A 24,996-nucleotide genomic window follows, 5' to 3' on the forward strand; every position below is an offset into this window, starting at 1 on the left:
AGAAACCGTGTTTGATTGGATATAGTGTAGAATAAAGCTAAGGGCACAACCCAACATACGTGCAAATACATGCTGTCTACGTTCCAAACGTGGGCAATCTTTTGGGGTCCGTAAGTGATAGGTACCGCCTCCGTACGAACTCGGACGGAATCCGACGGATTGGTAACACGCAGACACGCCGTAGAACTTTCCGTGCAGGCAGAACTTTGTCTGCCATCGGGCTGCGGATTCGCTCCCCGTACGAGCCAGTACGGGAGACGCACGTGTCCCTCACAGCGAATAAGGGAAACCGTACGTACGCAGCACGTGTAAGTAGTGCCTGCATACGGTAACGTGGCAAACGCAAAGAGATTGTACGTTGTAACCACTAACCACTTGCGGAACGAACCATGCACGCATCCGGCTCGCGGCCAGGTGTGGCGTGCAGACCACATACTTACACCTTGCTCAATCAAGCGAGTGACGTATGTTAAAAGATACTCCCTCCCTGCTCTTGCCATTCCTTGCCCACATTTGCAGAAAAACGTGGCGGATGTGACCTGCCAAAATACGTACGGACAAAAATCACTTACGGCAGGTTGTGCCCTTAGCTTTAGAGACTACTAATACGGTTTGTTTCAACATTGCACGGCGTCTTGGTAATTTATTCTGTAATACCAGATAGTAAGGACTAGATTATTGGTGAAAAAAGTGAACTTATATAATGGCATATTTACAGTTATTTCCAATTTGATTCCGTTCTATATGCATGTCTAAAACTCATCTCTTATATATTTGTACAGTCGGCGCCTTGTAATCCCATATATGTTTTCCCATAGAAGATGTTCCCAACTGTGTACTTAACCTTGCAAACAGAATCAAATTCTGCCATGTGTAATTACAGCAAAAGAACAACTGAATCAATCTAAAATGGATACGTTGATGAGTCGCAAACGATAAAACATTACCCTTTGGCAGGTAGAAACAATCTAAGTTTAGCATTTAGCGGCTCCCCATTGACAATTACAGTCACATTGGTTTTACCCAATGATCCCCTCCGGCCTGCGCCTGGCCGCTGGGCGCCACTGATCCGCCTTTGTTGAGATTCCATGATCAAGGTGAATGGCTTTCCGCACTTTTAATGCTCTTTGCGTGTCTGCAGAATCCTCCGGTGAGTGTTTACATAATTCAGGGGATGCCATAACAATTTTGGCAAATGACCTCGGTATTGCTTTTACCGTTTGATTCCTGTACCAAGTGGTAGTAGACAAATCATGGGAAATATTTGATGACTGCTTTCTGGCCCCGCACTCCTTGCCAAGCTGGTAATAACTACCTTTATTTGTACAGAGTGTACAGAACCGTGCAGGCAACAATTCAAAATGCCAGGCTCGGATATCAATATAGTACTCTGGTACTAAATTGCTAAATTTCGGAGGAGCAGACTTGAAAAATTCTTTCTTTCTACTAGGCTCCAATCATTTTATAATCAATGGCTGCTGCAGAACGAATATCAATGAGAGTGAAGACAGTACATCAGTCAAGCACAGCACACTTTAAATTTAGGAGTTATTTTGGCAATTTGATACGAAGCAGGGAGAAGAGCATGGTTTGACTTTGAAGTGCGGCGTATGATACTGCTTTTCCTAATATTGATTCATGTGGCGGCTGCCTTCTTTGATTGGTGGAGACGTTCGTGTACCGAAGGGAAAATATTGGACGATGAAAAGCAGCGGTGGCATCTCGTGCTCCACATTCAAATCAATTTGGTTGGAGAAAATCCATATTTCCTAAGTGAGCATTCGGTCGGACCTACAAGGCCAGGTAAAGGAGTGCTGATGGGTCATCGGCAAAGGGCTTTTCCTCACACAAAGGCGCAAGACGACTCAGCGGGCATCCTGGCCACAGGCAAATCTGCCCGCCTTGCATCATCCGCTAGTCTGTTGCCACTTGGCACTTCGCAGAACGTTACTTCTCCAGAAGGGAAAGGATTTGGCAACCGAATGCTGTTAATCTGGACAGAAGGAGAGACATTTACCACACAGAAGGCACCAGCGCTAACTAGGCCGGCTTAAAGCGGTAAGTATTGTTCTTTTGTCTAAGCACGACAATTCCACAGGAACAATTTACGATTGGCTGTTGAGAAGTTGTGCTCAGTCGCCTGACTTCTGTGATTGCCAAAGACATGATTTTTCATGGTTTCTCAATGATAACTACCAAGACGAGAAGACAAGTGAATATCCTGATTTACATGTCGTTGGTAATAGTATCTAAAGCATAGGCAAGACTGCTGAAATAGAACCCATTGATGGATAAAACCGTGAAATTAACCAATATCACTTCATCGTTATGGTGTGTGGAATAAGACTGACGGCATCATCCTCAAAATAAGACTGTCTTGTATTTTTGGTCCTTGATGAACTGAAGATAGAAATTCGCGGATTTTGCATCTTAGGAAGTGCTATACCATATTGGTGTCCGGGCTCTTTTAAACAGATTTAGGTGTTGTTCACAGAACTTACATTAAGTTATCATTTTATACCTTTAAAAAGGTTCGTTTTATATCGATGTGAAATGTATTTGGTCAACCTTGCTAAAATAACATTCTGCTTTTGTATTAGATTTTACATTTAACAATACGTGAGGTACTGGTTTGTTAGGAGACGATAGATAAGTGCAGGAAGTTATGTGAGACTAAGAGGCTCTAGCATATATCCGATCAGCGTGGACATTCGTGCGTGATCACTTGACTTTGAAGCTGGTTGTGAAAAAGTGACAGGCGTTGTTTGAAGTGAAGTCGATGAATTTGGCATTCTCTGATGTCACAACTGTCATGAAACAGACACAAACTGTCATGCAAATTCCATGCAACTGCATGTGATAAATCTAATTTCGCTATCCCATTCTGGCTAGCATTACCGCTAACAAGAAAACTTTTGCAATTCAAAGAAATATTGCGTGCATTGAGGAAAATTACGTTGGCTCTGGCAGAAAATTGGATTAAAATACCTGCTTAACGCTAAGAGGATTACAGCCCCATGTGTCCAGCTCCTGATAGCATTATTCAACATGTTGCTCGTAATCGTGCTGTACTTCTGCTTCATCCATCCTCCTGGATCTAATCTTACACTCCTTTTGAAATCACTTTGAAAAGAGTACAGTCTGAAATTCAGACGAAATCCTTGTACAGAGGACTTAACTTTGGAATCAGCGCAGTCACATTACAGCGATGCTCCAGGCAAGCCGTCGATCCCAGTGTGCCACCATGATTTGCAGGCAGTTTCTTGAGTACATTATTCTGATGACGAAGTCAGTTTAAGTGATAGAAAGAAGATATGAGCAAGGATGTTTCCGATATGAGTTGTACGGATAACGTTTGAAACGGACCCGCAATACCTGTTGTTCAGGAAGGCGGTGCGATAGCCAGCTATTCCCACCGGCCTCTATCACGGACTTACAGTTGGAGTAAGTTCACTGTTTCAGCCACTGGGTACATTTTATCTTATTGAACTGGGACATACAGAATCATGGTGGAACAGACAGTATGGGAAGATATTGTCATTACTGTTGTGCCTTGGGTGTTGAAGCTTTCCCTTGTGTGTCATCAGGATTGGATGGAAGTCAAGGTAAAGAATCCAATTTATAATACAAATTATGCAAATTCCATGTCCCCTGATTGGATTCAAATTAACCACTTTTCTACTCCCTAGTTGTACATTTTCTATAAATAGTTGATCGACGGATAAATGTGAAAACAAAATAGGCCATAGCCACTTTCTATTAATAATTGACTTTGCAGCAATACGTCTTCACGAAACCAGCCATATAATTACTTACAGCCATATTCATATAAGGTCGTGTAGACGCACGTACATCTCTTAGCAACTTTTGATTTACGTCTAACAAAACATCGACATTACATTTATGGGTTTAATCAAATGCGCAGGGTGTTACAGGAAGGACAACATAGGGGTGAAAAATACTGCAATCAGTCGCAAGCGCCTGGGTCCATTACTCTGCCTTTCAGGTAATTTCACCATCGGCCGCCGCACACTTTTCTGCCTGAGGTGCCATTTACACGGGTGTGAAAAACTCCTAATGTGACGAACCCTTTTAGCAAGTGGGAGAAAACAATTTTACTATGGATAGATAAATACTACACATTTTACCATGGTGTTAGAAAGCTGCGAGTTTGGGAGGAATGTTAAAATGTTCCTGCCATCCCGGAGTAACCTATTTGTAAAAATCGCGACTTTCTCTCGTAGAGGGATAATATAATGCATGTAGCTATCAGGGCTGGGCTGTGTAATGGTAGCATTAGGGGTCATTTAGTTGTAGCCGTTACTCGAACGGACGGCAATTTTACACTGTACCGAACAATCACTGTCCATGTAATGGTGCCATGAATCGTACCGCATTAGCGCTGTCAGGAGGAAGGGCTCGGTGTGATGGAAACACTGTTAGGAGAGGAGGGACCTGTGGGAAAGTAGCCCTTACTTTAACGGCGGGGTTGAATTAAGGTTGCAACTCAAGAAAAACGGTGCAGTGAATACAGAGGATACCACAGGAATGGAAAAAAAAGACTGCATATCCACGAACATGCTACCATTTGTATAATCGTTTCCTTTTCGGAATATTATCCGATATCAATTATCAAATATCAGATACCCGATTTTGAAATGATGAAAAACGTGTCGTTCTTCATATCTAAGAGGTCCATAACGATGTGGTGTTAGAGATATACCGAGCTACCGTGTGGCATTATTCATTCTCATGGAGGATATGGGTTCACTATTTAAATCTAACAAACTAGAGTATGTATCAAAGTTCTCTTAGATCATACGCTGCACTGAAAGTGGTATATCATTTAAGCAAATAGTTCCATTACATTTCCTGTACTGCACTTTATCCGATGACTGATGTTGGACATTAGCATAACTCACCAGTATTTCTGTTTTACTGAGTTCATCCTTAGGATTGATTGTGCAGGACTAAAAGGTTATCCATGGAAGACTGATAGTACACATGCTAAAACTTCATTGTGTAAAAGCTCCGATTGACGCCAAGATGATTCATGAACGCCCCATCCTTAATCGGTTTTACATAAATTCATTAAAATCAAAGACTGCTTCCTGAACAAGATGATACCATCAGGATAATCCAGTCTTGACTAAAATGTACTTGCCAGATAACCACTTTCTCTATCAACGATTTTTATCTATATCAACTTCACCAAACGCTTAAAGTAATACAAAACAGCAATTAATACATTTAAGAAAATGAACGGAACAAATAACATCATGTCACCATGGCGTTTTCCTGACAGTCCTGAAGAATTTGTCGAGCCTATAAAGTCCTTGGTCATATAAATCATACCGGAAACCCACTGTAAACACAAATGAACCATAAACCACTGTCTTCGTTCAAGAATCAAGAAAACACTTTAATCAATCTATGTCCAAGTCCGATTTGTGTTAATAGTGTATCTTCCTCTGCAATGTCAAGATTATGTATTGGAAGAGGCGATATGCACATGACGATCTCTAAATGTCACCATACGTCGTAAGCTGAAATGAATTTATCATTTCATTCCATTTCGATCCAGTGAGTAATCGTCTCCATGAGGTAGTGTGGAGATATGTAAATACATGTAGTATTAACTTAACTCGAGGCTTTATGAATTTATAACTTTTCACAACAGAAAGACAGTGTACCCTTCAGTCTGTTTCCTTCAGTTCTGTGCATTCTCAACAACAGTTTTCTTACGGAAGCTAGAGCTAAAACACTCTGCTCACCTAGAAAATATTCTAATTTTGCTCAGGCAATAGGAACCAATGTTGTGGCATTGTCGCCTCGTCAATGTACAATGCAAATCTTCATACCGGTCGTCGTTTCCCCTTTCATTTGTTTTGTTTGAGACATGCTACGGCCTTTAATCAGAATGCATTTCAAGGACAACTCGATAAAGTGCAAAGTTTATCCAATTTAACGTTAGACGGGACGGGGGCAGGTGTGATTTTTATTCCACATGAATCTGCTTGGATTGTTTTAATCTTTCATGCCTCGCTCATGATAGAAACTTTCAGTGGTACTGATGCACCAAATACTACTGCTTCATTCTATATAAATGTTCTACTGTATAATGTATGTAAGTATGTATGTACGATGGTACCCAATATTAGCATTGCTGCCTGGTACAATAAGATAGAAGGAAAAAATAACATCCACTCCAGTGAGACTAACCAACCCTAAAAAACTAATACAATTGGTAAGGTATGAGAATATGCTCTTACAATCATTAGTACCGGTTGGATTCCTATAACAATGCAACATTTCTTAAAATTTCAATCAGCTGTTATAGCATTCAAATTTTCGAATGAAACACTAGTTGTGGGCAAAATTTGTCTCTAAAGGCCATACGATAAATTCTGTAGCAACCACTTCCAACCACGTCTTTATGTCTACCACAAGTGTGTCTCATGTGGGTCTGAATTTCCCAGGTGTAGGACTATCCTCCAGCTTAATCTGGTGAAAAAAGAGGTTGACATTGACTCACACGTTTGGAAAACAACTAGGGACATCTAGATTGATCGCATCATTAAATTTATTCTCTTGTCACATTGCTGTGTAAGATAGCTGTAATATGCTATACCAAAGGCCAACTTAGAGTAGAGGTTCTATTGGCAAAGGAATTCCAATCTACACGGTTCGTAAAATCTTTGCATTTCCGTCGCCCGTGATAGCATGGTATCCATAGGAATATTTACTCAATACTATTACCACAAAATAGGAAGAAATATCGTTACACAGAATAGTACGAGCACTTCGCTCAGGTCTAAAAGTAGAAATTAATGTTCCATCTACGTGTCCTATCTCCAAGGAAGTCACAAATGTTGTAATATGTCTCCCGAGGTGAGCACGACATCCCTGTGCTAACACTTTCCTTCTCGGTGGAATTCCGGGAACCTTCATACCGGCAGGATTTCCCTGGGTAGGATGTGTCCTTTTAATGAGAATGCAGAATTAAGTGATGACAACAAATGATTACGAGGAAAAGAATTCTATCGAAAAAATCGCAACAGTAAGTGCCATCATTTCTATTTCTTCAAATGAGTTTTCCGTACGTAATTGGTCATTAAGATGGATGATGTTCATAAAGCCGTGTGGGTGGTGAGCCTGAAGCACCTAAACATCTCTGTCAATATGCACGAGTGCCTAGCCTCAGGCAGCTCTGAGAACGTATGATAAGGAGGCTCTTCCCATCCCTCTGGGGCTATGATGTGTTCCACAGATAAATATGCACCAAGGCTGAACAGAGTTGGATTGGCTTGGGTTCAATATGACAGGAGAGGCTACTTGTGTGGGAGGCTGTAAAGGTTGGCACGTCCCTGTACTCCAATTGTGGATTTTAATGGTGACACGTATTTCTGCTTTGATGTCACTTAAAACACCTTCGTCCAGACGTCCCATTGGCCATAACAGTTAGTAAACATGGTAGGTAGAAAACATGCGAAAATCTGTACTGAGCTTATCCTACATTGAATCTGAAAAATATTTGCCACTCTCTTCATTGTCTTAACGGTTATTACTAGTTCTTTCTGATTGTTATACATTAGCAATAGTTCAATTGCCATATATATACAAGTTGCTATTCATCATAACTAATACAATCACTTTGCCCCCGGCCCTCCAAACAGGTGGCATTCCAGAAAATAGTTTTATGTCTGCCCTGAAATCAAGTAAATGTGAAGTAGAAGAATATAGAGAAAATGCGGAAACACACGTACGTGTGTGTAAATACGTGTATGCCATTAGTCTTTATATGAGTACGGCTATATCTTTCTAAGGAGAAATGTCCGTGTCAAACAACGGTAGCTGATCATCATTGGCAATACTATCTTTTAGCATTCACCATAAACAACCACCTTGTTGAATGGGCCTTGTCGGACTTAGCAGCTGATAATGGAAACCAATTTGACTGTATAATAATGCAGACCCTTGTCCATTTTCGTTTAAGCCCAGATTAACCACCAAAAGGCCACCAGATCCCTATAGATCTTTGCATCAACGATGCATCACGCCCAAGTTGTGAAGCCGAACCGTCAGAAACAGGCAAGGCTTTGCGTTATCACTTATCGGTGAGATGCAGGATTCCAGCGGGTACAACGCAGAAAATCCCGCCAGCCCGTCTGGGACCTCATCGTGGATTCTGCCTGCTCCTTGACGTCAGCCATTTCATAACACTGCAGCTACTCCATACAAACAGTTATTTCATTGCATCCACATGTATTCATAGTAAAGCGCAAAAAGCAACATGTTATAAAACCACTTCCTCAAAAACATGATATAAATATGAACACAAACAATTACATGTAAGAACACAGGTCAACAACATACATCAAAAGTACAAGATGGATGACGGCAAAAAAGCAGGAAGAAGCAAGAGGAGCTGGTGTACAATTTATCACGAAAACCCAATGATTAATGAAAGTCTGAACAAATACTAGAAAGGCCGACATTTGCTTGAGAGCAAATGCAGCATATTTCAGCCATCTCCCTCCCCATGCAACAACAGACTATTCCAAAATCACCCATGTGCAAGAATCGAACACTTTTGTTTAAAAGTCACTTCCACTAATGACACTTAATGACACCCAAAAATGAATCTTACAAAATTCCTAGTGCAAGAATGGACTCTTCCAGTGCACCCCATGTGAATTTGCACAATAGACCAGTCCAGAAATACTCTCACTGAAAACATGGTCAAGGTTGAACTAAGCAAAAAAGGCATGAAAAGGTAAAATGGACCAGTCCAAAAACACTTCCACTAAAAATGGAATATTGAATTATCACCTTTCTAAAACTAAATTTGAAAACATCCCCATGCAAGAATGGACTCTTTTTGCGATGCCCCTATGTAAAGTGGTGCAGTCCAAAAATACATCCGCTAAAATTGGACTTGGACGTAATCACCAAAGTCCCAAAAATGGATTTTAAAAATCCCCCCATGTAAGGATCGACTCTTCCAGCACAACCTATGTAAAATTGCAAAGTTGACCAGTCAAAAAATAACCACACTGAAACACTTTGACATATCAAATCACCAAAGTCCATAAACAAATTTTAAAAAAATGCCCCCCTCCATGCAAGAATGGACTCTTCCAGTACACCCCATGTAAAATTGCAAAATAGTCCAGTTCAAAAATACTCCCATTGAGAGACATTATATAATCAACAGTCCAAAGATGAATTTAAAAAATACGTACCCCCTCCGTGCCAGAATGGACTCATCCAGATAACACCGGGCTCACTGATTGGCTGCCAATCCCCTTCGGGATGTTGACTCAGGCTACGTGATTGGTTGCCTCTTTAATCAAGTTACTAGTATATATAGACATGTGCACATGCTGTCTTCCGGTGGGAGAGGTCAACGACCTTGAGGTCGTTGACCCTCTGGCCAGTGGAGAATTACTAAAAAAGTACCCAAATATATCATTTTGAAGTGGTTTATGCTAGAAATTATACATGGGTCATTTGAATGAATATCTAGTGCACCTATTTACCAAAATGTAGGTCATTTGGTTACAAGACCAGGGAACAGGAGCCAAAAGCGTACGTCTTTGGTCAAACAATGGCCAAAAAATTCCAAAATTAAGCATTTTGTTGTACCGTATGCCAAAGGTGCCAATGAATTCATGTGCGCATATGTAGACGGCACTCCTATACCAAATTTCAGGTCATTTGGTTGTAAAATGGGGGTATAGGAGCCAAAAAATGTCATTTCTGGGGCAAAAATGCCAAAAAATGCCAAAATTAAGCATTTTGCTGTACCGTATGCCAAAATTGTTTTAGGAATTTTGTGGTCATATGATCAAGGCACCTCTGTACCAAATTTTAGGTCATTCGGCTGTAACACCAGGGAACAGGGGGGCAAAATGCACATAAAAATTGCAAAAAACATGAATAAAATCATTTTAAAGGAAGATATGAAAAAAATGAGAAAAAAGCACATGGGTATTGACCCACTCTACCCTTGTGCCAAATTTCAAGTAATTCGGTCCAGGAACGACGGAGTTGAATCGATTTGAAGATTTGACAGGAGAAAGAAAGAAACATTACGAATACAATATATTTCACCATACCTATTCACTCATCCTCTTGCACATGGTGCGTAGAGCCGACTGCGTGCACTAGAGTTCTCCACCGCCCTCTGTTCAATGCTGCTGGCTGCGCCTGCTGGGGTGTGATGTTGATGCTGCGGAGATCTCTGGTCACCACGTCCATCCAGCGGGTGCGAGGCGCCCCCCGTGGTCGCCGCCATCCTGCCTGCTTGGGATCGAAGTCTAGCAGGGCTCTCGTAGGGTGTTCTGGGGGGAGGCGAAGGACATGGCCATACCAGCGGACTCTTCTCATGGCAGCGAGGCTAGAGGCAGGAGGTTGTCCGGTCTGCTCCCGGAGGTCGCTGTTACGCACATGCTCTTGCCAGCGAGTGCATGTGATTCTCCTCAGGGCTCTGCTGTCAAACCCATCGAGACGGGCTGCCAAGGTGTTGCTCAGAGGCCAGGTTTCGGAGCCGTACAGAAGGACTGATACGACGGAAGAGTTGTACACACGCTGTTTGGTCTGTAAGGAGACATGTCTGTGTCGCCAGAGTGGTTTCCACAAGGACTGTAGGACAGCGGAGGCCTGGGCACGTCGTTGATTTATCTCTGGCTTCAAGTCACCAGTCTTAGAGATGATAGAACCCAGGTACTTGAATGTGGAGACAAACTTGACAGGGCAGCCGCTGAAGATGAAGGGTTCAGGGTCAGGGCCGTCTCCAACATGCATCAGTTCCGTCTTGCCCCAGTTGATACTGAGTCCGAGCTTCTTGGCCTCCTCGTCGTAGACTGTGAGAGCGTCTTGAAGTCGGGTCAGGTCATCGGCAAGCAGGGAAGTGTCGTCGGCATACTCTATGTCCGCCAGGTTGTACTGCCCGAAAGATACCCCGGGGACACGCTCACAGACCCTGGACATCAGATAGTCGATGATGCAGTTGAAGAGATCCGGTGCAGCCACGCATCCTTGTCTGACCCCACTGTTGATGGAGAACCACTCGGACTCTTTCCCGTTTACTCTGACGCAGCTCTCCGCGGAGTTGTACAGCTGCTGGAAGAGGGAAATTGTCTTCTGAGGTGCTCCAAGAAGTCTCAGGATTTTCCAGAGGGAGGCGTGGTCTACCGTGTCGAACGCCGCTCGGAGGTCGATGAATGCGATGTAGAGGTGACGGTCCTTTCTGAACTCCCGGGCCTTCTCGATAGCCAGACGGAGTGCAGAAATGTGGTCGATGGTGGAGCGGTTTGGCATGAAGCCTGCCTGTTGCAGGCGCCGCCTGCTCCTGATGGCAGGGATGGCTCTGGTGAGGAGGATACGGGTGAACAGCTTGCCTGGAATGGAGAGTAGGGTGATGCCTCTGTGGTTGCTGCACACCAGCTGGTCTCCCTTCCTTTTCCAGAACGGCAGGATGATCCCACGTCTCCAGTCATCAGGGAGAGTCTCCAGGACCCATACATGGTTCACTATCTGAGTAAGCCACTGAATCATGTGATCCCCTCCTGCCTTCAGCATCTCAGCCGTTATGTTGCAGATCCCAGGGGCTTTCCCATTCTTCAGTTTACCCAGGGCAGCCTTCACCTCGTCCGGAGTAACAGGAGTTACGGGACAGTCTGCGTTTGTGGCATCAGTCGCACTGGCTGCTTCGGAGAGTGTAGGGTCCTCTGGTACTGGGGGGTGGTTGAGCAGCTGGCTGAAATGTTCCTTCCATCTGTGGATACAGTCGGACTCTGTAGAGATGATGTTGCCGACGCTGTCTTTGATGAGGAAACTGCGTTGTCGTGGGCCAGCCTTGGCTTGACGTAGGAGCCTGTAGACTTGTCGCTGGTCATTCCGCTCTGCTGCGGCTTCAAGCTTAGCAGCTTGATCCGTCCAGTACTTCTCACGGTCCTGGCGAATAGCTATGTTGCGGATTCCATTGAGTCGGCGATACTCCGTCAGATCTCCACGTAAGCGTGCAGCACGGCGTGAGTCAATGATGTCGAGAGTCTCAGGTGAAATCCAGGGTTGCTTGGGTGAGGGTCTGCTCTTGCCAACTGTTTCCTCAGTCGCTTTAAGGACCTCTTCTTTAAAGAGCTGCCAGTCCGTCGTGGCATCCATTGCTAGGGCGTTGTACCTGTTGGAGATGGCACAGCTGAAGGCCTCTTGGATTAAGGGATCCTTGAGCCGTGCGGAGTCAACTCGTACTTGCTTTTTGGAGGAAGGGTCGGCTTTAAGCTTGAGTCGCATGTGGGCCATCAGCAGCCTGTGGTCTGTGTTGCCAAGCTGGGCACCTCTGTAGACTCGGCAGTTGGTGATGAATGACTTCCAGCGGCCAGAGATGAGGATGTGGTCGATGGCTTTTCTGGTTCTTCCGTCAGGGCTGTACCAGGTCCAGTGATGGATCCTCTTGCGTGGAAACCAGGTGTCAGCGATGCAGAGGTTAGTAGCTCTGCAGAGTTCCAGTAGGCGGTTTCCGTTGTCGTTAGTAGTTGTGTCCACAGATATGGGGCCCATCGCATCCTGCTGGGCAGAGGGGTGGGTGTTAGCTGAAAGGGTGGCATTAGCATCGGTGAGAACGAGGGTGATGTCATGCGGTGGAGCATCTTGGACAGCTTCCTGCAGCTGGTCGTAGAACGCATCCTTGTCAGTGTCCTCGGCTACCTCTGTTGGCGCGTAGGCGACAATGACAGTCATCTTTCCATGTGTGTGAAGGAGACGGGCTGTGAGCAGTCTGTCAGAGATGGGTTTCCAGCTGATGAGTGAGCCTCTCAGCCGTGAGGGAATTGCTAGGGCTACACCGTAGAGGCCGGTTCTGTCCTCAGGGCCGCTCCATATGAAGGTGTGGTCTCCAACAATGGTCTCTCCTGAGCCGGGCCATCTGACTTCGCAGATGCCCGCCAGACTGAGGTCATATTTGGTGAGTTCGTGCGACAGAAGTGTTGCATAGCCTGTTCGAAGAAGGGTTTGTACATTCCAGGTCGCGACGCGTACCTTGTTACGGAAATTCAGTACTCGTTTATCTGTGGCGCGCAGTGGTCGATTCCGAGAAAGGTCAGTCCTAATGCTTCCAGTCGGTGTCGTTACATGATTAAGTTCCGCCATGACGGGTAGTGGGCCCGACGCTGGCGTAGTCAGCTGGTGGGGCTGCCACCTCGCAGCATAACTGACATGCTGAGGGTCCATCCTTTAGCGACTACCCAAGCTCCACCCCCTCATTCGAGGTTACAGAGTAGGAATGTGGCACCTACCCCGGGACTGGGAGATTGGTACATTCGGGCTCTCACACCACGGCAAGGCGGATGGACCGGGAGCCGATGTTAGGGCATCCCCGTGAGAGACCATACCTATAGTATGGCTGAAATATAATTACAGTTTTTATGTATGATTATGCATTGCTTCAAGACTTGGATGTCTAACGGTGAACTGAAAGGGCAGCATTCGAGGGTGAATTTGCCATGTGTCTCTAGTAAATGGTCTTCGTTACACGAACTAATTAGGCATTATTTACCATACAGTTCGTAACCTTGGACCAGCCACACATCCCCAGGGGCATGAAATCCAGGTTGTTTAACTTAATTGGTCTCTGGTGTTGCGTATTATAGATTGGCAGAGACGTGACCAATGGACATCAGTTATATGGCCTAAATGGACTTCTGCAAATTTTGAATTTTTTTTCCAAATGACGATTGACCTTCAAAACTCAGGAAGTAAACATTTTGAATACTAATTAAACTAGCTCAAAGCTGACGGTTAATGTACCGGATTCTGAAATGAGACTTTCTTGTGAAGTATCATAAGAATGGCACAGAACTTCAGCCGTATGTCTCCTTGGTAATTTTGGTAAACCATGCATGTTCATTACAGTTCTCAGCCTAAAATAAAAGTTATATAATATACCAAAATTAAACAGAATTACCAACGTCTGCGTTTCTATTATGGCCCCTGCAATTGACGTTTTCTTTTATTCAAATTTGTCCTATTGATGAAAAAACCCAAATGATGTAAAAAAAATATTGAACTTGAGAAGCTAACAGTTTGATCTTATTTTGTAGGAAAACACGATTTTGAGCAATAATCTTATAACAAGAAGAGATAAGGGGAAACTGAATTAACATTCCAAAACATTGAACTAACTCCAAAACTGCCAAATACATATATATATATATATATATATATATATAAACATGACAGCTTTATTCTATGATCATATTTCATTCGTATCTCATATCAATGTTTAACACTGAAATATGGCTGCCCGAGAGCTGAATCAATTCTGCCCGTATCATATTAGACCAACAGGCTTATCAAAAAGGACGACAAACATACGAGTTGTAATAACGCGACAAATGCAATGAGATCAGCAGGGACATCTGTGCAGTTTGTTTAAGATGTCAGCCATGTCTCCTTTTATTGAATACCAAATACACACAATGAGGTAACTGACACGCATTTCCGGTAGGAGCAGTTGGCTGACATTTATACACTTCTTAAGATATACCCTGGTCTTTGTAAATGCCTCCTTGTAATCATGATTTCAATCCCTCCTTTTCATTCTTCAGCCAGACTTCTAAAAATCGTTACTTCATCAGGAAGCCAATCCTGCAATCTCAGCAAGACCGATACTATATTACTCCCAACTTTGAGATCCATACTGCTCCAGATACGGCCAAGACTCCGCGATGCCCCATTCCATGAGATCTATTGGTCTAATTGAGCGATGCCTAAATGGCTTTGACGGTGCCGAGTCCAAGTCTCATCGATTACATCTGGTCTTGTAATTTATATCATAGTCTAAGAAGCCCAGAAGGCGCATACCCTGCTCTTCTGACCTCTTAAGAACTCTTGTTGAAGAGATGCGAATGAAGAGCTGTATTCTTGGAATATGGGGGTCAGAGAAATTAATAGAGGTCTTCTTGCTGTCGATAAGTCTACTGGTTATTTTCATTTATGCCCAGCCGTAAGGACATCCTGAACACGAATGGACTGACTCTGCATTTTGATGACATTCCCAAGTAGCTGTAAAACTGACGACATTGCAGTTTTGCGCAGTGGAGTCATCAATAGATCAAACACGATGTGCTGTTTCATGGATGCCCGGCACGTCCCAAATCACCAAACTAGAACAGCCTCTGTCTGAGAACGTTCATACATTGCGAAATTAAAAAAAAGTATTTTCATCAGAGCATATATCAACCAGATAGATGTTTATTTCTTTTATAAAGTTCATTCTGCTAAGCATGATAAGAACGTTCCGAAATTAGAAATAAACTTTTGGACTGGAAATGAGTATTCATCACTAGTGCCTTGTTCTTTGGTAGTGCGATTCAGAATACGGACGACGACTGGCGAAGCAATTCTGACTTCGGGCCATTTCCCTGTATGGCACAAATATGTATGATTTTACATGAGGGGATTTTAAACCCATCTGCGAACTGCAGTGCTAGTCGGCCCTACTATTGTACGCAATGCACAAGGTCACTGGGCAATTACACCCCCCTCAGCCTCCTCAGGATCGGCAAGTGAAAAGTTAACGTGCCGGTGAAATTCAATCTACATTTATCTCGGTATGTCGGCCTGTGTCCACTAGGTTGCAAGGGACTTATGACGAATACAGAATCCCTGCATGCGCAGATTGGCAATCAGAAGTTCCGGGAGTATCCCGAGCCAAAGGTATATACTATGTACCTGAACCAAGATGACTCAAGGGACATAGGGTGGAAAATGTCCCTATGGCGCCTTTACGAAGTCCACAATTATGTGCAAGGCGAAAACATGCAAATGTTATCTCCATGAAAAATAGGTTCCCGGTGTCTGTGTTTCCGGATTTTCGTAGTTAGCATAACTCAAATGCCTCTGGTTGGGCTACAGTGATAATTGGTACGTGGGTAGATGTTTAAAACATGAAGGTCAGAGTTGATTTTGGGCGCCCTGGTTTGTAACATTGACACTGTAGCAGAACTTCAGTTTTTTGTATCTTTTTAACTGGACGTGCTATGGTCAGATAGCTCGTGATTTTAGAAACAAATGGTGCATGTTTGAGCCCCATAGCAGATCAATTGGTCTGCAGGGGCGCTTTTGTCAAAATCTTCCAAGAAGAAGAACTGAACAAAGGAACGACGGATATCCATGTTATTCAATATGCTGGTAGCTTATACATAATGAAGTGTAATGTAAGTTATGCAAAATGACTTGATTTGTACAATTATTCTTTTCGTGATTAATTAGACTATCAACATGGTGACCTGTGTTTATTAGTTAAAGGTGTATATAACTAAGCATAGATTACATAGATGTGGGAGTCATTTGCATAATCATGACATTTTTTTGTAATTATAGAGTTTATATGGAATAGTAAATAGGTAAATATAAACTTCTAGACAATATCTGTTATTTTTTTGCAGGTCGTGACGTCTATCATGGCAATCAAGATCTTAGTGAGCTGCCTGGTCTTCCTGTGCTGCTTCGGTAAGTCCCAAAACGGTTTGCGTTATCTTATTGCCTTCATGTAGGTAGCCCCAATACCGTGGACCTATCTATTGCGAGTGCTATCTGTACCTGAATAGACATTTACGTAAGATGGATATTTAGCACTGGAAAAAGATTAAACATTATATGGGCATTGAAATTGTAACCATTTGATTTGGTATCCACACGAAAGTATGTTTCTATGATCACTGAATGCCACAGGTTACTACATTGTCAAATCGTTTAGGTACAGGTGCAGGAATAGGTCCGGACCTGTACCTAAACCTCTGTACCGGTACATGTATCGGACCATGTTACTTTTTTTTTCTCTTATGCGCAGCTTTGTTCAAGATCCATGTAAAATCCATTTCGATCTTTGGAGCTACAGAATATGATCCATGCATTTCCCAATAGTATATGATAACATATGAAAGAAGTCAATATCATATAATAGCCTTTTACGGCACTAGAAGTTTGTCATTTGTTTTATAGATTTACAGCAACCAATCTATGGCGAACTGTTTCTATGCATCGCTCTAATATAAATGGATATTGTTATTGAACAAAATGCAGTTATTTGATTTCCCTGTTACAAGGCGATGGTCTAACACTTCCCATAATGGTTATACTTCCTTTATGTTATCTGTTAGATGAAACTACGGAAAAGTAGAAAGTGAAATTGGAGTTTATAGATTTACTGCCTCTTGTTTAATATTCATAACACCCTTGATCTGACCAAATTAGTAAGAACGCATCATAGTAAGGTACCACTATATGTAGATATCATTATACTATAGTACTTGGCGTATTCAGGATGAGTTATTTCAATGTTCCTGTCTTAGTGCTCGTCTTTCAAGCTGTAAAGATATCATATTGGCGCCAATATGGATACAAATCAACATAAACTTGATGTAAAGCAGTTTAAAACATGCGCTGTTGCATGATATTTCAATAAATGAATTAATGTCTATTGATGTGACTATCTAAAATCTACATCTGACACATTTGTCACGGAATCGTCTGATAAAAACAGTGATTGTTTTAACATGGGCGACACAATCTATGCTGCAGCCACCATACCAGATAATCCTGGGAACCAGAAACCCTCAAGTATACATTATGCGTTCTTCTGATTGCAGCGAGTAGCGAAATACTAAAGGGCAATGTCCTTTGCCATTTGACAGCAACATCGTTGAATAATTTTGAATAAAGTACGAAATATCCGTGGGCTATCCATAATACCCATGTCCTTGGGATGCACGGAAGCATGATGTTAAGGTATCTACAGCACGTTTTGTGTGATCTTTTTTTAATAATGTTTTAGCTAAGCTAATACGAATTCACCAACGTACTGCTTACGTAGCTTAATTGAACAGCAACGACAAAACCGCAGTAGCCACTATAAATACACAAATGAGATTCCGTGCAATATTGGATGAACTGTAGCTAGTTTTCACATCACTTGGCCAGTAGGATATTTCAACTTTACTGCACAAATGTTATTCCAATCGGATGGAGACTTTGCAGTGAGCTATCTTTCTCTTGGCTGGTTTCAGCAGTCATTTGAAGAGAATCTCCAAGATAAACGACGATATAGGATTATTTAAAGATAGCATCATCACGTCATTGTTAAGAATAACTACAAGTGAAAAATGTGTGCATAAGTTGACTGGTACCAAAGTTGAGAGGAAGCTGCTGACACGGCGCGTGCTGACTCCCCGTACAATCACGGGCCAGTACGGATCACTGCAGCCCAGTGTACATTTGACCCACGGGGCAGACATCCATGTTTATTGGCGCTTATTTATGAGAGAGTGTCCGGATATGGTTGACAAATGGTCCTGCTGATATACAACGATCATATTTCAGCCTAACGTTCCAAGGTATTGGTATTTATTACTCAATTTTTGACAAAAATTTATTCAAATCCTTTTGAAGAGTATCGGATCGGTGTTGCAGAAGCAATGTGTTTGCCAGACGCCATCATTTGTTTTCGTTCTATTCATTTGAGCTTTTTTTCAAATTTAGAAATCTATTTGTCGACGAAAGTTAGGCATTTAGGTAATAAGATACGAAAGGTAAGTCAAGTAAATGGATAGATTTTAATAATGATCAGCGCTTTAAAGTAGCACCCAGTTCATTTCATCACTGACTAACAATTGGTGTGTGGTCCACCAGGTTTAAAATCAATCATCCAAAGACTACAAATTGATATGCAAATGAGTTGAAGAAGAAGTAACATGGTCTGATAGGGAGCTAAAATGAATGCAGAAAAGGCATAATTAGGGAGAGTTTCTGAGAGTGTAAATAAAGACTACAAACATCTGAAACATCTTTTTTTTTTACCACGGAACGACGTTCAATGATGGGGTTATCTCACGTAGAGTCTACTGTTTGTGAGAGATTTTAAGAGCACTATTTTAGGCACGTGACCTCGCTGCTACAGGCAGAATACAGAAACAAACATGACTTTAATAATGGCATCTAGCAAATGTTAGTGACAGTGATTCTTTCAGATCATAGGTTTACTGTTTTAAAGATATGTATTTTTCCGTAATGGTATTATTCCGGAAACATTTAGGAAATTTGAAATGTCAAACATAATAGCTGCGGATTCACACTAAACTCAAATTTTACATACGTTGGAGAAAAGACATTATGATTGATAGGATCCCCACACTGCAGTTCGGTGCCTTGGTTATTTCTACTAGCGACCGCTGTGTAGTATGAAATTAGTTTTGTCTAGGAAAAATGTGTACGGAAGCTGTACAAATCGTGATCACCCACTCCAACTATGGGAATGCCCTGATGGATGTACATTATCACCGGTCAAAGGATGCTGCTAACACCAGGAACGTCTACATTCCAACTAAAAAGTCTGAGTCCACGAGGGAACTACACATGTGACATTTACTCAAATGCACAATCCTTCATTCTGAAACATGCTGGGAGACACTGTCATTGTCACTGAAAACTCAAAGTTCTTTTAGAGCTGATCGACCAAGCCTAAGACATGATTATACATCCCCCGAAACGCCATCAACGTGGTTAAGTTAATATTCAATAAGGTATTAAGATGTTCCCGGAAAGAGCCCCTGTGAGCACAGTTTGAAGTAATTGGCTAGCAGTGACCCCAGCCTTCTTACCTTCCACCATTCATCAAAGGTTCGATTCCCAGATCAGTCATATATAACACATATTCAAACATGTCGGCCTTAACATCACCCTAAACCTGGATTCCTCTCCTAAATTTTAGATGTTCGTTTATTTGTTGGCTTGATTGGACTAGAATTGTTTACACTAGCTTCTATATCCTTTAATGTTCAAATGGCGGTGTATGCTACTTTTATTTGCCCTGACATCACCCGTTCCATCAGAAGGTGTGGCCGATGAGCGAGCGAAGAACTACAAAGTATCCACTACTAACCACATACAGATCGCTCTGTAGATATTATAGTTTTGCAGTTTTTGAATTCATGTTTTTCATAGTCCATCCTATTCTAACTTTACATTAAATTTAAGGGTGACACAACTAAAAGATACACTTGAATCCCTGGCTACATGTAGATTAATATTTCATATCTAATGATATGTTTATGGGGCAAACTCTTACAACTGGCAAGCCTGACGGTGTGATGCGCCTGAAAAGTGTTGTGAGAGTAGGTTAAGCAATTTGTCTCTGAGTGAACTAACATGACCGACATTGCAAAGTCCATCTTCAGAGTAATTTGTTGGAGCTCGTTTCCACAACCATGATGTTCTTTTACTGCAGCTGTATTATAGGTGAGCCTGGTTGAACTAATAGGACGATATATTCTTGGATCTGCAGGCTCATTACATTGGCTTGTAGACAGGTGAACTTCATTAACTATGACTAGACTGTACATCTTCTAGGGAAACCCTGTCTGTGCAGTGTCTATAAGCTCACATAAATACCAGCTATACTCCATCATACCAACCGTAGCAGTAGAACAGTATGTTTTGTGGGTACCTGAAAGAAAGGAGATTTGAGGATAAATAATTGGGGATATCGAGCTCAAATCTTGACATAAAGTAACATAACTTGTGCCTTTGACGTTACATATTTGTAAGTGATATGATTGTATCCACAATCAACCGAGTGAGTCCTCTACTTACTATCTTTAGTTCTAATTGTCATGTGCAAGATAAGTTACATGATATTTTAATTCGACCTCCTGATTTTTATATATGATTGATATATGAGGCATTACGTTGGGCCTTACACATTGCCTTACAAATCCTCCTAAATTCTTATCATTTTCAGCTGATGGCTGGACAAGATGTAGCAGGTCGAGACCACATAAAGGTAAGCGATGAAAATCTGCACACTGTTCAGTGGTGATAGCGCGTAGCCATATGTCTGTGTCACTTTCATGAGAGAAAGTCTCAAGCTTACAAGCGTTTAGCTTTATCTTAATTATGAACAGGCAGTTACGTTGATGCTACATATACCACGTTTATCAAGTTCAGGAATGTTAGCAGGCCTTACAAGTATATCGGGGCCAAGATTGTACCAGTTTGCAGAATTGATAACGGAAGTGCCAAACATCCCTAACACTGTTCATCAATTCAGGATCTTTCTTGGGAAAACAATTATCAGGTCCCGCACGCAGTCTGCTTGATCAACGCGGTGTGGAAAAGCTTTTTAATCATGTATTTAATGATTTATCGAAAGCCTTGGCTTTATTCTTCACCCCAGAGCGAGGCTTTTAAACCCATCCCCTCATTATCAGTCCGCTTTCACGGTGGCAATCAATGGCACACATCCTACAGGGTGCTAGATAGTTCAATGTTTGTCAGCCTTTGAGCCGATGTGACGCAGAATTACATTTGCTAATTAGTAATATCGTGAAATTAACAAATTCGGTGATTAGAGTGTCTCAGACATAGTAGCAAAAACATAATTTTGATGTTGTAAAAAGAACGTGTTCTGTAAAAGTCTCAATTCACTACACAATAAGACTTTCAAGCTAACTAGCTGCACTTGGCGACTTCTTACTCCAAACGTGCATGTTAGAGCTGATTCGCTAGAAATATCAATATAAGATAGATAGATATTCGACGACTGTAACGGTACGCATTCAATTAACGCCACAAATTGACGTACATATACACTGTTTTAACGATAGAACATTCATGTTGTCATCTATACCCTCCATTCAATCTTTACATCAAAATCTTCCAAATAAAAGATGAATGATGATGATGATACTTATAAGTCTGATGTTCGTCCATGCAGCATGTGGCCGAAGCATGACATCCAACCGTGGCACCTTCAAATCACCGGGATTCCCTCGCCCCTATCTCTCCGCTGATACACTTGAAGACAGAGTCTGTACCTGGTTGATCACCCTTCCCTCCGGCAAAGGCATCAAGTTGCTGTTGTACGGTTACGACTTCGCCTTCGAGAGGCTTACATACAGAACGCACATGGACGAACTGCAGGTCTTTAGGGATGAAATGTGTGGAGAGGAGAGCCGTATAAGGCAATATCAAGGCAACGATACGGAATACGACATCATTCACATCCCCAGTAATACAGCCTGTATAAGGTTTTTTAGAAGGACTACACAAAATCACAGCCATACGGGATTTTCTATGTCATATGAAGGTGAGTCGAATTCTTATGCGTCTAATTTTCTTTTCTTTAATTGTCTTACCTTTCTTTATATGAAGAGTGTGTTTTAGTGGACTATTTTTTTTTTCAAAATCTGACAACAAAACTTGAAGTGATGGACTCCATCACACCTCATCATCCAGTGGTAGTATTCACGGACCAATCGGTGTGGTGGAGAATGCAAGGCACGTGACGTAAATAATCATGTTAGTCACAATGGATAGTCGATACTACATCAACAGCTAAATGCAATCCCTCATCAGGATGGAAAGATCAACAAGTACTGCTCATTATTTCACTTATTTAGACTACAGACCATGGGAAATAAGTCCATGATACCGGCTGTGTGTAAATAGCCTTTTATTTCCCTGGTACGTTAATCCCTTTTGACATAGGCTACAGTCTAATGGACGAGAGAGTACACTACTAATGGACCAAGGGCCCATGTTATGCAAGTGATCAATAAACAGCAACGTCTTACATTATGTATCAGCTACTAAACGTAGAGTGGCGTATGTTCCACGACTTTAATGCACGATTCAAGCATCTGATCACTAAAAACATTTTCATTGTCATTATTTCCCGGTCATTTGTGTTGATTCGTTACGTCTGCTTATCTAGTCAAGAAACAAAAAGATCCATCAACTAACGAAGGCAGATGAATCATCGGCATCCCCGGAACAATGCAACGGGCGTTATTCTGTTAGTATATCTAGTGAGAGCTTCCTGCTTACCAGTGAGTTGTGATAAACAGACCGTTCTCATGTAAATCTTTGCTATAGCTACTAATCTCTTTAGTAATGCCTTTATCTTGGAACATAGTAAAGTTACCCAGAAATATCGTGTTGGCAACAATCCAGTGACGACTGTATTGGTTAGATACTAATTGCAAACTGCAAACTACAGATCGCTGCTGTTGAACCTATCACTTCTGGTACCTTTGAACTTTTAATCGAAATTCACGATAAAGAAGCCAGGAAGGGGCAAGTTATAAATATCAGGTGGCTACGAGACAGACTTGACAAGATCAGAAATGTCGAACCGTCTACTTTCTTCATAAACATGCTCATTAGAAAGAAGAGTTATCATATCTAAGTAAACGTGGCATTTTTATGGGTTACTTGAGACAACTGTCTGATCTTTAAGACACCTACAGCCTGGCGAAGGCTTTTATGACTACAATGATTCATCCATTGTATTACTTATATCCCATATGATATGAAAATAACTGGATGATCGAAAAGGCATCATCGTTGCCAAAATATCCTTGCAATAAAGTAATTACCTGAAACAACATCTAAGGTGCCAAATTGTCCCCAATCGGTGGATAGAAGTTCCAAATTCTGAGAGCTAATAAATCAACTTATTTGCACAGTACTATATATGTTGTGTCAGAGTGGGATATCAATTAGTATTCAAACTAAGAGTGGTTTACGACATGTTGCAATACCTTTTAAAGCGTTAATTGCAGCAGATGGCAATGTGTAAGGATTTACTCCAGGCTTAATTTTTTGGGGATTATCTGTAATGAAATGATACGTATTGGATGTATTTCTTTCTGCAGCTGTGGATGACAATGGGGAGTGTGGAACCAACGGTTCTTCTATCTCTTCTATCTCGTCACAAGAAGGATACATACGCAGCCCAGGATACCCTGCGGCCAGCTACCCACAGCACATCAACTGCACGTGGGTTGTTCAAGTCTCACCGTCACAAACCGTTCAGGTGGAGTTCTTGGACTTTCAGTTGAGCTACATTTACAGTTGTGACTTCGCGCCTGACTTTGTGCAAATAGGCAGCTCCAACAGGACTTACGAGTTGAAATATTGTGACCAGGATACACCATCTATCTTCACAAGTAAAAAGAACATGGTATGGCTTTTCTTTAAGACTGGGCGCTGGAGGAATAGAGGATTCCTGGTGTATTATAAAGGTAAGACACCAGCAGACATCATGAAAACTAGCATTGGAATGTAATTTACGATATGTATGCACTGTTTGTTACTCCGTCGAATCACCAAAGCCAAGTACAGAGAAAAAAATCATTGGTTAATCTTCACAGGGTAAATGCAGTATCCATTAGATGTGTCCCTGACACACAAGTCAGCTTCCAGCTGCTATTACCTAATTGTCCTTTATCAACCATGCATTGCTGCAATAAAATTTCAATTTCCTGAACCATAAGTAACAGCATGGTCAGCGGTCTATTATTCCCGAGGTAACACTTATTCACAGCACAGCCTCTTACATTTATAGAATGTCCTCCCCTCAGGAGGCCAATCAGTAATCAATATGTTCCTCAGATATTTCATTTTCTGGTAGTAAATATCAAAGTTCACATCAGATTTTTTTTGTTCTATTTCAGTTTGCTTCGTATACAGCGTTCTAATTCTTTTTTTTTTTGGTGGGTAGTTTTAACATATCATATTCATTAAGAGCAATTACTATTCTTTGCTTTCTAGAGAATACTATGTACGTTTACAAGGCCCCCTTAAAACCTAATAGAAGAGGACGAATAGAACAACGCATTAGCCAAACATGACCATAAATGTTGCTTATAGTGTTGTAAAACCAACGACTCTATAAAATGTCATTGATAGAACCTTTATTCCAAGTGGAATGTAATTTTTTTCTCGCTTAGATGGCCTTCATTCAAATGATCGGTGTTATCGTTGACAGACGTAACGTGCACATGCAGTGTTCGTACTAGTATATTCTGTCAAAGAGTTCGATGTTCCGTACGCGTGTTCCCATCAATGTTATCCTACATGGTTGTAACAAAAACCTTCGGACCTTTGGTTACGTATCTTCGCAGTATTTTGCATAGAAAAGTATAACAA

General features: G+C 41.8%; 1 protein-coding gene across 1 annotated transcript in view; it reads left to right on the forward strand.

The window, feature by feature from the left end:
• Window positions 1–1,606: 1,606 nt before the first annotated feature.
• LOC118410465 (cubilin-like) overlaps window positions 1,607–24,996 on the forward strand; it is a 28,628-nt gene continuing 5,238 nt past the window's right edge. The window contains exons 1-5 of the mRNA XM_035812198.1: window positions 1,607–2,058; window positions 16,455–16,518; window positions 20,804–20,845; window positions 21,779–22,150; window positions 23,721–24,089. Of these exons, the coding sequence (XP_035668091.1) occupies window positions 16,470–16,518; window positions 20,804–20,845; window positions 21,779–22,150; window positions 23,721–24,089 (832 nt within the window). The 5' untranslated portion in view covers window positions 1,607–2,058; window positions 16,455–16,469. The remainder of the gene's footprint in view (window positions 2,059–16,454; window positions 16,519–20,803; window positions 20,846–21,778; window positions 22,151–23,720; window positions 24,090–24,996) is intronic.

The sequence above is a fragment of the Branchiostoma floridae genome, chromosome 2 (assembly GCF_000003815.2).
Source record: "Branchiostoma floridae strain S238N-H82 chromosome 2, Bfl_VNyyK, whole genome shotgun sequence".
Taxonomy (NCBI): domain Eukaryota; kingdom Metazoa; phylum Chordata; class Leptocardii; order Amphioxiformes; family Branchiostomatidae; genus Branchiostoma; species Branchiostoma floridae.